At 40.8% G+C, this 14,349-nt stretch overlaps 1 protein-coding gene across 2 annotated transcripts in view; it reads right to left on the bottom strand.

Moving 5' to 3' along the window:
* Window positions 1–1,078: 1,078 nt before the first annotated feature.
* The window catches only part of FN1 (fibronectin 1), a 65,829-nt gene continuing 52,558 nt past the window's right edge, over window positions 1,079–14,349 (bottom strand). The window contains exons 37-46 of one of the 2 annotated variants that reach the window (XM_028151053.2): window positions 13,530–13,619; window positions 13,117–13,296; window positions 11,904–11,993; window positions 10,283–10,743; window positions 9,138–9,276; window positions 6,151–6,303; window positions 3,975–4,100; window positions 3,356–3,462; window positions 2,681–2,791; window positions 1,079–1,848 (exon numbers count right to left, since the gene is read on the bottom strand). In XM_028151053.2, the coding sequence (XP_028006854.2) occupies window positions 1,777–1,848; window positions 2,681–2,791; window positions 3,356–3,462; window positions 3,975–4,100; window positions 6,151–6,303; window positions 9,138–9,276; window positions 10,283–10,743; window positions 11,904–11,993; window positions 13,117–13,296; window positions 13,530–13,619 (1,529 nt within the window). In that variant the 3' untranslated portion in view covers window positions 1,079–1,776. The remainder of the gene's footprint in view (window positions 1,849–2,680; window positions 2,792–3,355; window positions 3,463–3,974; window positions 4,101–6,150; window positions 6,304–9,137; window positions 9,277–10,282; window positions 10,744–11,903; window positions 11,994–13,116; window positions 13,297–13,529; window positions 13,620–14,349) is intronic. The other variant, XM_028151064.2, reaches the window with a different exon arrangement.

Genomic DNA, 14,349 nt, shown 5'->3' with positions numbered 1-14,349 from the left:
AGTTTATCTATATACATAAAAGGCTAAGTTGACTCATGCATGTGTGATACATATAAAGCTCTCGCTGGCACCAATCGCACACGTGTTTTTATCTGTCATTGTCGATTGTGAATTTGGTTGACACTTCTATTATAGAGAAAGGGCAAATAACGATATGAAAATATTTCTTCTAATTAACTTCCTTTCAATGTGCACGAATCTGTGCACCGGGACACTAGTAGTCTTTATAAAATGAGACCATAAAACCTACCCCCAATGAGATGCTAACCATCAAAGCATTTATTAACTGGAAATCAACTCAAATGTAAATTTGCTTTTTAAAACAAAGAAACCTGAGGAAATCTTTCTATAGAGTCTTAATATTCATTGCCAGGTTATTCATTGAAATATTTTTCTACATTGCATAGTAGCATATAAAATGTATTTTCCATGTCTTATATTTTATGTGTTAATATTTTACTAATTAATAATCAACTATTCCCAGTGCCACTATTAGTCTGAGTGCCAGGTTTAATCTCAAGAGTTCTGTTGTTTCCCCAAAGTTAAACTGAAAAGGAAATGGCTTTTGCAGACCAAAACTAAGCAAAACTGTTCAGCTGGGGGACCCTAAAACTGTGGCTGACACGAATGCAGACAAGTTGGATTGAGGTAATTTACACCACAGGGTTTCCCTAGGACAAAACTCCTTCATGCTATACTATTCAAGTAGCTTCTGCATCTGTCACCTTTGCATTCCCTTTGCAGGTAATCTCTGGGGAGGGGAGAATTTTAATTAGAAAAGAGCAACTAGAGGTTGTTTTGACTTTACTTCTGAAGAACTAGCTAGCAAGTTGGATGAATATTTACATCCACTTAAATGTGGTAAAGTGGAAAATATAAAACTCTCTCCATTGCTGAGGAGATGAAATGACAAGAATGAATCTGTGCTTTTTAGAAACTCTTGTACTGAAATCTCCAAGAATTAGAGAACTGAACACAGAGGTTTTTAAATGTTGCTGAACTGAAAAGAAAAAGAACAACCATAAGAATTATTTCCCCCAAAACGTCTGTATATAAAAGAGAAGCCATGACGTTCAAGTTGTGGAATGTAAATCTTTTATTAAACAGTTGTCTTTCCACAGTAGTAAAGCTTTGGCATGTACAGTATAAAAAATAATCACCAACCATTATTAAACCAAATTCCTCTTATCAACTGCATACTAAGTGTCTTTAATGCAATTTTTTTTCCATATAAAAATACTGGGGGAAAATTGATAAATAACAGGTAAGAGAAATATATTTCTAGGCAATTACTAGAATCATTTGGAAAAAGTGAGCACTGTGGATACTTTAAATGTCACAGTAACAGGGACATGCCGTTCCTACAATATCGCGAGCCAGACGGTTAAGTGGAAGCAGAAGTGTTTGGGTAACTTTCCCACTTAAAGTTTTGGTAATATCATTTCAGTACATTCTGCATCTGGGTTTGTGCATGCGCTTCCCTGCGGATCCCAAACCAAATCACAAGTTATAATCATCTCATTAAAAATACTGAGCAGTGTTGAACACTTTGGAGCAGAACTAGCAAGGAACTGCCCCCTTTTACTAGAAAAGTCTCGAAACACTCCCAGGGTGATGCTTGGAGAAGCTGTGGGCTGAGCTGAAGCTGGAGAAGTTACTCTCCAGAGCAAAGGGCTTAAGAAAGAAACAAACACTCTAGGATGGGGTCTGCTAATGTCGCTCCAGTTTGGATGGGCCTTGGCAGAGATCCACGTGTGGTTTTCTGGGCTGGAAATATTACTCCCGGGAATCTTCTCTGTCAGCCTGTACATCTAAAGGCATGAAGCACTCAATTGGGCAGTTGACATTCTGTTAAAATGGAAGACGAAGAAAAATTAGCAGCAAATACTGCAAAGGGTACAGAAAAAAGAGGGGAGCCTTCCATGACAATTACATTACTTCTAGATAGAATATTTCTAGCTTTAAGAACCTAGCAATAGCCCGACTGGTGTGGCTCAGTGGTTGAGTGTCAACCTATGAACCAGGAAATCATAGTTCGATTCTCGGTCAGGGCACATGCCCAGGTTGTGATCTTGATCCCCAGTGGGGTATGTGCAGGAGGCAGCTGATCGATGATTCTCTCTCATCATTTTTTAAAAAAAATATATATTTTATTGATTTTCTATAGAGAGGAAGAGAGAGGGATAGAGAGTTAGAAACATCGATGAGAGAGAAACATCGATCAGCTGCCTCTTGCACACCCCCTACTGGGGATGTGCCCGCAACCAAGGTACATGCCATGCCCTTGACCGGAATCGAACCTGGGACCCTTGAGTCCGCAGGCCGACGCTCTATCCACTGAGCCAAACCGGTATCAGCAATCTCTCTCTCATCATTGATATTTCTCTATCTCTCTCTCTCCCTTCTCCCTTCCTCTCTGAAATCAATAAAAATATACTTAAAAAAAAAAAAAAAAGAGAACCTAGCAACAAACTCAATAAACTGGGTAAAAGGTGATGTCCAAGAGGTTATCCATTAGAACCAAAATTGTGTTATAGGCTACAGTACTCAAGTTATTTAAAGGTTATTTTGTTTTGTTTTTAAAATAGGTTCATTCAAAAGAAAAGTACCCATGGAAAGAGAGTCCCCGCTATGTGACCAATTGCACTTAGGGGAGAAACGTTCATGCAAATGTACTCACAGTGTTTGAGTTCTGATGGTACCTCGGCGGATACTGGTTGTAGGAGTGACCAGTAGTGCCTTCGTGACCGGGTTCAGTGCCTGGTCTGCGGCAGTTGTCACAGCGCCAGCCCTGGGAGCAGAGGCATGCAGTCAGATGGGGTTACGCGAAGAGCACCACATCACAGGTTTACCACGTGGGTTACAGAAGAATGTCAGCTCTTCATTGGCAAAATATAAGCAGTTCAATCACAAAGGACACTCTGATGATGATTTCATGAATTTATAACCTTTGTAGAATATACTTCGGCTGATTCCTCAAGAGGAAGGGTAGAAGGAAGGGGCACTGTCTTAGATCTGGGGTGTTATTCAACATATTTAACAATGCCAAAGAGGCACCTGTTCTTTCGATTGGAGCTGGAGGCCGAGTGCTACCCAACTTTAACAGGTTAGGCGCCAAAGAAGAGAGAACAGCCTGGGAACACTGGATGTGGGAGGGGCTGGGGCTGAGGCTGAGGCTGCCACAAAAGGGGAGGACTGGAAAGGGTATCACCCAGGCAGCTGTGTGCCAACAGGAAGTGAGGTGCTTCAACTTTTCGTAGGGGGCACTGCCCTACCTGTACGTACAGCATGCACACAAGCAGCTCAACCCTGACTCAGCTCCTCCTGGTCTTATGTAAGTTGCAGAGAGCCTTACCCGCTGGCCCCCAAAGCATGTGCAGGAGCAAATAGCACCGAGATATTCCTTCTGCCACTGTTCTCCGACGTGGTATGTCTTGCCATCATCGTAGCACGTTGTCTCATCTACATGGAGACACAAGTCAGAAGTGCGTGTAAGACTGAGAGCAATCAAACAAGACGGGACCCCAGTGTGGGGGTGGCTTCTGTTCCCGCCTAAATTTGCATCATCACAACCAAAACACCACAGGCTTATGGGAATGATTCGTAATAGAGAAACTGCTGTACGGACCATAGGGCAGCATTTCCAAAAACCTGATCTAATAAACTGAGAAGACGGAGGTCGTATTTTAAAAGTCGAGTGTAAAGACTCGTAAAGCTTTCTGATAACTTTTCACTGCAGTTTATGGTCAAAATGCTCAGGTTGGAAAAGTGCTGAAGTACCTGTAATAACATTAAATCATGGCTCATTTTTTGAAGCTTGTCTCTGCTTTCCCAAATCACAAGATTAATAAACCCACTGTCCATTCCTCAGGGAGACCTAACAACTCTACTCCTTTCCATGAATGAGAGCGGCAGCTCAGTAATGAGTGTGGGAGTGCTTAACAAGACCCTAAAAATGATCTGTGGCAACGTACGAGGATCGCACTTGAATTCTCCTTTTCCGTTTCCAAGACACGTGCAGCTCATCATCTGGCCGTTTTCTCCCTGCCGATCCCACTTCTCTCCAATCTTGTAGTTTACACCATTGTCATGGCACCACTCTGTGGGGTGGGGGGTCAGGCAAAGAGTTAGTGGTGGGTTCTGACTCACAAGACAGTGACTGCACTGGGACATGTCACACACACGCATCTGGAAGGAATAGTAAGGAAGGTTAAAAGTCATCATGCCTAAGACAAACCATTTTTTTGGGGGGGGTTGGATTTTAAAATATTATCTTTACCATTTTACATTTTCTAGGCTCTTTTAAGATTCAATTTATTCCACCATAATCACATCCCAAGAACAGTCAGTGACCTTCATTTGAATTCTCATTATTAAGGTAAAACTAAAGTAGGATTTGAGGATTTTAGGAGTAGAAAATCACTTTGGATTTGCAGTGATCCTGGATACAAAGTAGTTCCATTAACCAAAAAACTCCCACAAAGATCTGCAGGTTTCTATATGCCACAATGTGTGCCTTGTAAATGAGAAGAGAAAAAGAATAAACCTGTGTATCAAAAAAACAAAAGGCCAACAAAATGATAAAGCATTGGTTACTATCCCTAAAAATAAGACTGGTTTTAAGGAGAGCTAATGGTCACAGTTATATATCTTTACTACTACACATAAAAGTTAACTTTTTCATCTCCACAGTTCATACTGAAACAAAACACACTTCAGAAGTTTGTAAAACAATATATTACTTCCATTCTATCAATGTCATTCCTTACACTTTAAGTTAATTGACAGTTAAGACATCTAAGCAAAGAATATGTCATTTGAGGCAAAAAATATGTCATTTGAGCCACATAAATCAAATTATAGCTCTGCTCCCAAAATTGCACCTAACTTTTATATAGGCAATAAATATACAAACTTAAAAGTAGTTCAGTTGCATAAATTTTAAAAATTGCCTAATTGATGCCAAACTTTAAAAATGCCAACTTCTAAACATCATGACACCTCTGCTGCTCTTTCAGTTTTCAGACGGTCCAGCATAGTAGTCTGCAGTGAAAAAATTGGTCGTTTTACGCTTCAGCCCGAATTAAACCATTTCATATACACAAGTTAAGTAAAATACTTTGGAAAAAATATATTATGTTTTATTTCTCCAAATATGATTTCTGGATATATGTCTATACAAGGTTTATTTATAAGGCATAATGATGAACACCTATAAAAATGAACCAATTATCAATAATACATCCCCTAAAAACAAAACATAAATAAAAGGTTAATAAATTCTACTACTGAGTCTCAAAATATAGTAATTCCTCGGATCATTTTAACTAAAACATAATTCATATATTACCATCTCTTTATAATTTGAAAATTAAATAAATTTTAATTGAAGATTCTTAATTATCTACACATTATCTGTACTCCCTGCATTACTTAGAAAGATTCAAACTACCTGGTATGCATCTGTGTATGTGTGATATGAGAGTGTGCATGTGTGTATACTCTGATACGAGTTTGTTTGGTTTGTGTTGAGACAGTGTTGCCCTAGATGGTTTGGCTCAGTGGATAGAGCATCGGTCTGCGGACTGAAGGGTCCCAGGTTTGATTCTGGTCAAGGGCACATGCCCGGGTTGTGGGCTCCATCCCCAGTGGAGGTCATGGAGGAGGCAGCCAATCAATGACTCTCTCTCATCATTGATGTTTCCATCTCTCTCTCCCTCTCTGAAATAAATAAAACTATTTTTAAAACAAGAAAGAGTGTTTGTGAACATAAATATTTACCTCTGAGCTGACTCAACACTAAAGGTTAAAAGAACCTTGGGGTTTCTCTTGTCTCTCATTTGACCTGGCTCCAAAGAATTTGACTTAGCTCATATATCTTAACAGAAGAGTTTAATCATATTACCACCACACATTTTATTTTAATTGTCGTATTGGCACACTACCCTTGAAATAAGCAATATTCCACAAGTAAAATTTCCCATCATTTTTCTATGATGCAAAATGTTACTTCGAGTCAAGCAGTCTCCCCGTTTGCTTCATGTTTGGAAGAGCCCGCGTCTGCCAAACATGACTCCCTGGCACACTGTGCGAATGCGTGGGGCTGGAAGAGAGAGAACGACAAGGGGATGGACAAAGCAAGCTACTCACTAGACGAGTCACATCTGAAATGACCACTGCCAAAGCCTAAGCACTGGCAGGAGAGTTTAAAGCCAGATTCAGAAAACCGCTCCCACTCCTCTCCAACGGCATAATGGGAAACCGTGTAGGGGTCGAAGCACGAGTCATCCGTAGGCGGGTCAACTACATGAAGAAAAGGAGGAAAAAGCAATAAAAACGACATCTTATTGGTAGTTTTGGAGGATAAGAAGAAAACTGATTATCCCACGTAATGATTTAATCTGAAACAAAAGCCCCAGCAGCACTCAGAAGCATTCACCTGTCTATCAGTGCAACAGCTGCTCTAGTAAACAACGCTCAAATGTTGCCAGTGGACACTCGAAAAGGCGTCTTAAAATAAACCCATCTTTCATTTTTGTCATCAGTTCTAAAAATTCATTTCTGGTAAATCAGAACGTGGAACGGATCTGGACTCAATTTAAGTGAGTTAAGATGCAAAGACTGGAAACACCTCTCCATCAGTACCCGAAGCCCTTACACTAGTTATTATATATTATAGTGATCTGTAATATGGGGATAATACTCAAAACATCTCTACCTGCTCTGGATCTTGTGAAGGTCACATGAGATCATGAATTCAAAGTACTGGTCCATTACCACCACTTAGGATGGGCTCACCAAATAAAGAATAATCGTTAGAGGGCATCTTTTGCTTTTACTGCAATACTCCATTATAATGTGATCTTCACCATTATTTTTGCAGTTTTGCAAAATAGTGCTAAACTTTGACATTTTGTACATTATCACAACTGTAGGACTGCTTTTTATCAATAAAATCAATTGTTCCAGATAATAGGAAGCAATGGGATGTGAATGACTTAGGAATCGTCAATAGTCTCTTCACGTTGCCAAGATCTAGATCTTTGTGTTTGGGGAAACCTTATTGTAAAGTAATTTATGCAAACAAAGCATGTTTCAAATTATTTTAAAACTTAAATAAGCTAACTTCTGTGTCTTTGCATCTCACTGTGTATGAAATCTCACTGTTTACAATGCAAAAAGCAAAAGCTCAAAAGCCATAGATATTTGAAGTGCCTATTTTAAAAGGCAACACCTTGGAAAAAAATAGTTTGGGGAGAGTATGAAGTCTGTTTCACAGCCAGGAGAGCCTGGCTAGAATGCAGAACACCACTGCTGGGAATACGGAGGCGGAAAGAAAAATAGAAGGCACTTATAACTGCTATGAGGGGTTTCACTAAGCCTCCTAAAAATAGCCAGGCGTTAAAATTCCACCAGACTAAAGTTAGGGAGATGGAATCTTTAAAAAAAAAAAAAATGATGTGGAAAAGCACAAAGACCTTTGTGCTCTTAAAAATTCCTTTCACGTGGCATTTACTAGTAAAACCACACGAGGCAAAGGATATGTGTTACCATGGATATATACTACAACTAGCACAAAATAACACCCTGTCCCCCCTCCTCTGCCAGATATGCAACTGCTTAATTCACATGCGTTCATACATGTAAATAGCACCGTCAGATGAGGAAGGAGGCTGAGACTAAGTCAACGGGCCCTAGAAATAAAGCCAGCCCTAATCGGTTTGGCTTAGTGGATAGAGCATCAGCCTGCGGACTCAAGGGTCCCAGGTTCGATTCCGGTCAAGAGCATGTACCTTGGTTGCGGGCACATCCCCAGTAGGAGGTGTGCAGGAGGCAGCTGATTGATGTTTCTCTCTCATGGATGTTTCTAACTCTCTCTCCCTCTGCCTTCCTCTCTGTAAAAAGTCAATAAAATATATTTTAAAATAAATAAATAAAGCCAGTCCTGGGCAGAGGAAGGATTTAGCCTCCCTGCTGGTAGGACACCCTCTGACTGGAAGATTCAGGACGCAGGGTTTTGATTACTTCCTATCTTATGTTTCCTGGAGAATCTTCAGCTGCTGCAGGTTAAAGAGCCACCGGGCAGACACACTACTTGTTTAAAAGGACTTCCCGGGTGTTGCAGAGAGTCAAGGACCACTTAACCTCGACAGAGGTTTTGGATCTGTGTCATCAGAAAAAAAAAAAAATGGAGCTAACAATGGAATAAGGAAGCCCTTGGGATAGAAATGGGCTGTGTTGGTAGCATTTTACATGAGGAACAAACACCAGCTGCCCCTAATGTCCACGGATGGGGAATTTCCTTTCATCGGGTTTGGTAGGTAGTTAAAAATCACTCAAGAGGACTCCAACATGATGACATGGAGACGGTCTGGGCAGAGAGGTCAGGGGACCTGTGCCCTGTATCAACTCAGAAAGGCACTCACTGGCAAGGACTCAAGAGTGTCAGACGAAGGATCTGAGCTTGGGCCAGGTCGATCTTTACGTCCCAGATTGTGCCTCTGTCAAACACGTATGCGTTTTACAAAGATACTAGGGAAATACAGTGGAACCTAGTTTCTCGAATGTCTCCCATCTCGAACAATTCACTTCTCAACCTGACCACCCTTTCATACTGATGCCTGTATGATCAGTCACGCAACTCCCAGGTGACTGAGGAGAGAATGTGCTAATTTGAGTCAGTTTACCACTGTTAAAATCACAGGATATTGTGCTGTGAATATTCTCGTGCTTTTTTTTGCTCTTGCTGCTTACAATTATTGCTTAATTTCCATTTTCCTACTGTACATTTCTTTTCTTTTTTGTTAAATTTTCATTTACATTTCATGTCCTTTTTGTTTTTAAAGTGTTCATTTATAAACAGTACATTAGACATGTACTGTATATAAGAAAGGTTAAAACAGGGAATCATTTGGGGGTCTGGAACGCATTCTTTCAATTTACATTATTTCTAATGGGGGAAATGAATTCAGTTCGAGAAAGGAGGTTCCACTGTAATTCAATTTAAAGTTGCTCATTTACTTCACGATGTAACATTATTTCCCAAAGCTCAAGGACAACAGCCACAATGGAACAGTCAGTGGAGAGAGCATCCCCTGAGGGGAGCCTGGGCCTGAGTAGCACAGGCGTTCACATACCCGAGTTGCCCACAGTGACAACCTCCTCCCGAACCTTGTGCCTCTTCTGGTCCTTCAGTGCTTCCACGATGATGTTGTAGGTGGTCCCTCTGGTGAGACCCGTCAGGGTAGCACTAGCAGAAGTTCCAGGAACTCGGAACTACCATTATTGGCACATCCAAAGGAGGGGAGAAAGCATTAGAGAGAGGAATCCATGACTTTCCCTATTCTCTTATCAATAACCCTCACTGTGTAAACAGAATAAAGGGACACCAATAAAGCAGAGGGGGTAAACGGTCCCAAACAGCCAAGGAGAGAAATGGAACTTGGGGTGAATGGCCAACACTTCTACCTGCCAGATTTTCCTGCCAAAAATCTACCCCATGTGCTCCACAGTCACCAGGAGCCCTCAATTATGCTAGAGACAGTCTCCGTTCCAGCGGCTGCAGCCGCAGGTCTGCACGAGCCCGGGAAACCCTGGCCATGCCCCCTTTACATAGAAGGTGGGCACTGTAGGGAGATTTATTCATCCCACGAGAGGTGGCACCTGACCCCCACTAGGATCCTTAAGACAAATCCTCCAACTCAAGCTTCTAAGCTCATAAATCTTCCACAGTTGCAGTCAGTTTTTAAAATTCTGCCACTTTTCTAAAACTAAGAACACAATAAAATTGATACCAGCAAGACAAATTAAAGAACAGAAGTTTTAGTTAGAGAATCAATCACTTACAACAGCTGATATGCACAGCTTCACCTAAGTTCTTTCTCCTCAGACCTATCGTAGATAATGGGATTCTTCAAGGACAAACCATAGGATGGTGTTTCAGCCCTTATGGGCACAAATTTAAATTCAGGCCGAATATTTCTCTCTTTTCTAGGATCATTTCTTTGTATTACCAAGGAGCCTCAAATCAGTGAGGAAAATAGAGAGGATTTCATTCATTCTGCTAAATAAAAACTAATGACACTCTCCCCAACCCCCACCCAAAGTAGTACCACATTGAGATGAAAAATAAAAAAAATAAAAAATCAGGGCTTAATCGAGTCACCTAAGAGGTCCTGAAAATGTTAGCCACTTGATATGGGAGTTTTGCTCACTTCTGTTGTCTAGCTTGCTCCTTTCCCAGCTTCCCAGTCAGGAGTAAAGAGAAAAAGTCATTAAATACCTGTAAGGGTTCTTCATCAATGCCAACTGGATGACATGAAATTATATACTCAGAGCTTTCCTGGAATGGGGTCCAAGAGATGGTTGTCTGAGAGAGAGCCTCTTGTCCTGTAGAAGCATTTGGTTTGAGTCCCAGAACGTGAGGGTAGAGGTGATGGTCTACGTCTCCCCTGGGGACATGACCAATTTGGATCTCCTCATTTACATTCGGCGGATATGGTCCTGGCCTATGCCTTATAGGGGTGGCCGTTGTGGGCGGTGTGGTCCGCCTAAAACCATGCTCCTCAAAGATCATTTGTTGCCCAACACTGGGCTGCTGACCCGAAGTGCCAGGAAGCTGAATACCGTTTCCATACCCAGGATTGGTGATGAAAGGGGTCTTTTGAGCTGTGGAGGGAACATCCAAGATCTCTGGTCCATGAAGATTGGGGTGTGGAAGGGTTACCAGTTGGGGAAGCTCATCTAGCCAAGAGAGGTTAGAGCCAAAAAAGCAAAGCTTGTTAATAAGCTCCCGAAGTACCAGCAGTAGTCATTATCAACTCAGGCAACAATGACTGTGTATCGATTTGATCAAAGCCCCTGGAAAATTAGCAGTTCTTAGATCACAAAACACTTTTTCCAGAAAGAAATCTTAATGATTTTTTTCCCCAAAAAAGATTCCTTTAGAGCAGGGGTGGGGAACATCTGGCCCGTGGGCCTTGTAAGGCCTGTGGAATCGTTTGGTCTGGCCCTGCCAAGGTAATAGGGGTGAGTTAATTAAATGTTTGACCAAATATAACAGGCCAATTTTTTAAGTTGATAATTTTGTGTGGCCCTCGAATGATGTTATATATGGCCCTTGGCAGAAAAAACGTTCCCCACCCATGCTTTAGAGTTTAAAATGGAAAAAAGTGTTAGTATGAATTTATCATACAAAGCTTCAGACCGCTGAGCCCCATAGAAGCTGCCTCTGCTCAAATTAAGCCTAATGGAATTTAAAGGTGCAGTCTTTCTCCCTGCCCACCCCCCCCCCTTTTTTTTCAATTGAGAATTGAGTTTAAGGACTAAAATGCACACTAATTATATCAGCATTTGAAGTATGAGAATTCCAGAGGTTTGGGTCAATGGTTTGAAGTGGTAGAAATAGGTTAAATGCACACATGTTCATTTTAAAATTTCTATAAGCATAAATACAGCACTTTCTTCAAATTAAACTGAAATTGGGTGAAAAAGTAAGACATTTTGTTGGCTGCAAGTTTCAGAAATCAAGTAATAAAGACAAATAGGGAATTTTCTCCCAATTTTTTTCTTAAACATTTTTAACATCAACAAAAGGTAGAGACAAATAGCAACTATAGCCATTTCACTTGTACATTTCCAGATCTGTTTTGAAATTTTTAAAGGTAAATAAAAGGCTTTATTTTGACTGGCTAAGAAAAAAATAAAACTGAACTAACTGATTACGTTAGGTTATCCCTGCTATCAAAGAGCACAACATATCCGCTGCGCTGTTAGAAAAAAAAAAAAAGGTTCCGTGAGAAATGCATCAAAACCCGGAGAACCTTTGCACCGCAAAATTAAACATTTGTAATTAGTTTTCCCTTGACCATCCCCTGGTTACCCAGAAGGTACTCTTTCTTTACCTGTCTTTTTCCTCCCAATTAGAGGCTCACTCTTCTGGTTGTTCTTAAGGGCAATGACTTGGATTGTGTACTCGGTTCCTGGTTCCAGACCTGAAGAAGGACAGATCATCATGTTACATCTGTGGGCTCAGCTTGTCAAGTGGAAATAAATCTCACTGGGAATCACCCCTGGGGAACAAGCATCCTCTGTCCTCCGCCCACTGTCCTATGGGAAGGTAAAATTGACTTCCTTTCCTTCCATAAACACCCAAATACTGTGCATGCGATGGCCACTAAACAAATTAATGATCTCACTATCAAACTTGGCAGCTGAATAAGCACTTTCATGCTAAATTTTTCTGGGCATTCTTTTAGCACGTGATCTTATTTTGCTTTTTGAATTGCAAAAAATCTGTCAGCATGTGGAGTAAACATTTGGGAGAAATCGTGGCGGACTGTATCCATGAATGTGCTTAGGCCTAATAACCAGACGGCCCTCAGCGACAGGATCAATGCAAAGTCAGAGGACAGGTAAGGGCTCTGCAGGAGAGAATGACCAATCTTTGTGGGGTCCCTAAAGGAAGTATCCAATTCAACTCCTCTCATATCAGATTCTGCTTTCCTGGCCCCAAAGTTTCTTAAAAATACAGTGTCTGTTTCTGGTACCTTTGTGTTCTATAGGATTTGAAAGACCAGACAATACCTTATACACAGTTTGAAAATGTAATCTCTTGGAGAAAAATAATACCAGAGGCTTCTGATGTTTCCTACTGAAATGGACAACTCCTAGTCCCCAGGCCAGGCATTCTCTCCAATATGGGTAGGTGGGAATCACTTTGCCTCGAGACCTATGCTGTGAAAGTGGATAATGAGGGGCGAGGGCAGGTGGCACCCTGGCAAGTCCTGCAAGATCATCTGATCTTGAGGGAGTTGAGAGAGAAGAGGCTTAAATGAGCTAGTTTGCCCCGAACAATGTATTTTTCTAGGACTGACAAGTATCTGGCAAACGTAGAGCAAATAAGAAGATGTTAAAGCCATTAGGTCAGTATTGAAATTACTTCCTTCACATGGACTCATGCCTTTTGGGAAGTATTGAGCTCTACAGCTCCTACGCAGAGAATGCTCTTTGGGCTTCTCGTTCTCATGGTGTAACCTCGAAGACACAGTTGGAGTCTGCTAGGCACTTTCTGTCCTAGGGAGTAAGGAGAGGATGACAGCGTGGAAGCCGCAATACCAGTAATAGTAGCCTCTGTGACACCAGGGCGGGGCCGAGGGACCACTTCTCTGGGAGGGGACCCAGGCTTCTCATACTTGATGATGTAACCAGTAATCTTGGCTCGGGGTGGCTGCCATGATACCAGCAAGGAGTTGGGTGTAGTGGCCAGGAAATGCAGGTTGGATGGTGCATCGATGGCTAAAAGAAATCAGAATTAAGTCTCTAAGAAAATGAATAGCCAAGAAAATCACTCCCACACTGTTTTCCAGCCCTTAATAACAGACTCGAGAGAATCTGAGAGTTCTGTAAACTGTATAAAGGATCCACTGTGATCTATAACACAAAAACAGCAGCCCCATTTTTGTTTCTTAAGTTCACATGACTGGTCACAGACAAGTCAGTGGCATTTCTTCAGTAGAAAGTATAGTTACCCGTGGAGGCGTCGATGACGACAGGGGAGCTCCGGGCATTGTCATTCAGGGTGTACAAGTAGATCTTGTAGTCAGTGCCGGGTTGTAAACCTGGGATTTGTAAAGAGACAATTTTTATCTGATCTTGATTCACTAGGAAGTTTCAACTCATCTGCAATTTTCATGGTTCCTCTACCCTCGCATATTTATATGAACCACAGAAGTGGTTTATATTTGAACAATACATTTAGAGTATGGTATGGGTAATAATTGTTAATGAGAAACATTATCTCAAAAAAAAAAAATCACTGATGCATACCAAGACACTGGCTAAAATAAATCTGAGAATATAAAAATCCTATATCTTAAAGAATGAGGGGTGAGTACCTATTGAGTGTCTTCTCTTTATCATAATAAGATGGTCTTTGATTGGTAACTAGAATCAGAATTTTAAATCTCAAAGAGAGCTGAATTAACCCAGATATTGAACATTCTCTGACAACAACTTTGATCTTTATAAAGTAGTGTTGTTTGATTTTTTAAAATTTAATTACGCTATATCATCGATGTTAATGTTGAACCACTTTAGTTTCTTTTCGTTGTAAGCATTACGTTACAATTTTTTAATATAAGAAAGGGTACAATGATTAAAAATCAAAATGATGAATGGAACTTATGCCATTTCTCTGGCAAACATTAGATAAAATCAGGCATTCACAGGACAAACCAATTTCTGATTATTGTTTGAAAATAAGTTTTTAAAGAACAGAGCTGGTTTATCATAAAGGTTTGGAAATAATTTAATCAGTGTAAGTGCTGGACTGACTAATGAACTAATGGA

The sequence above is a fragment of the Eptesicus fuscus genome, chromosome 11 (genome assembly GCF_027574615.1).
Source record: "Eptesicus fuscus isolate TK198812 chromosome 11, DD_ASM_mEF_20220401, whole genome shotgun sequence".
In the NCBI taxonomy this organism is placed as follows: domain Eukaryota; kingdom Metazoa; phylum Chordata; class Mammalia; order Chiroptera; family Vespertilionidae; genus Eptesicus; species Eptesicus fuscus.
Note: the sequence above shows the minus strand (reverse complement) of the source record. Positions and strands in the feature narration are given on the sequence as shown.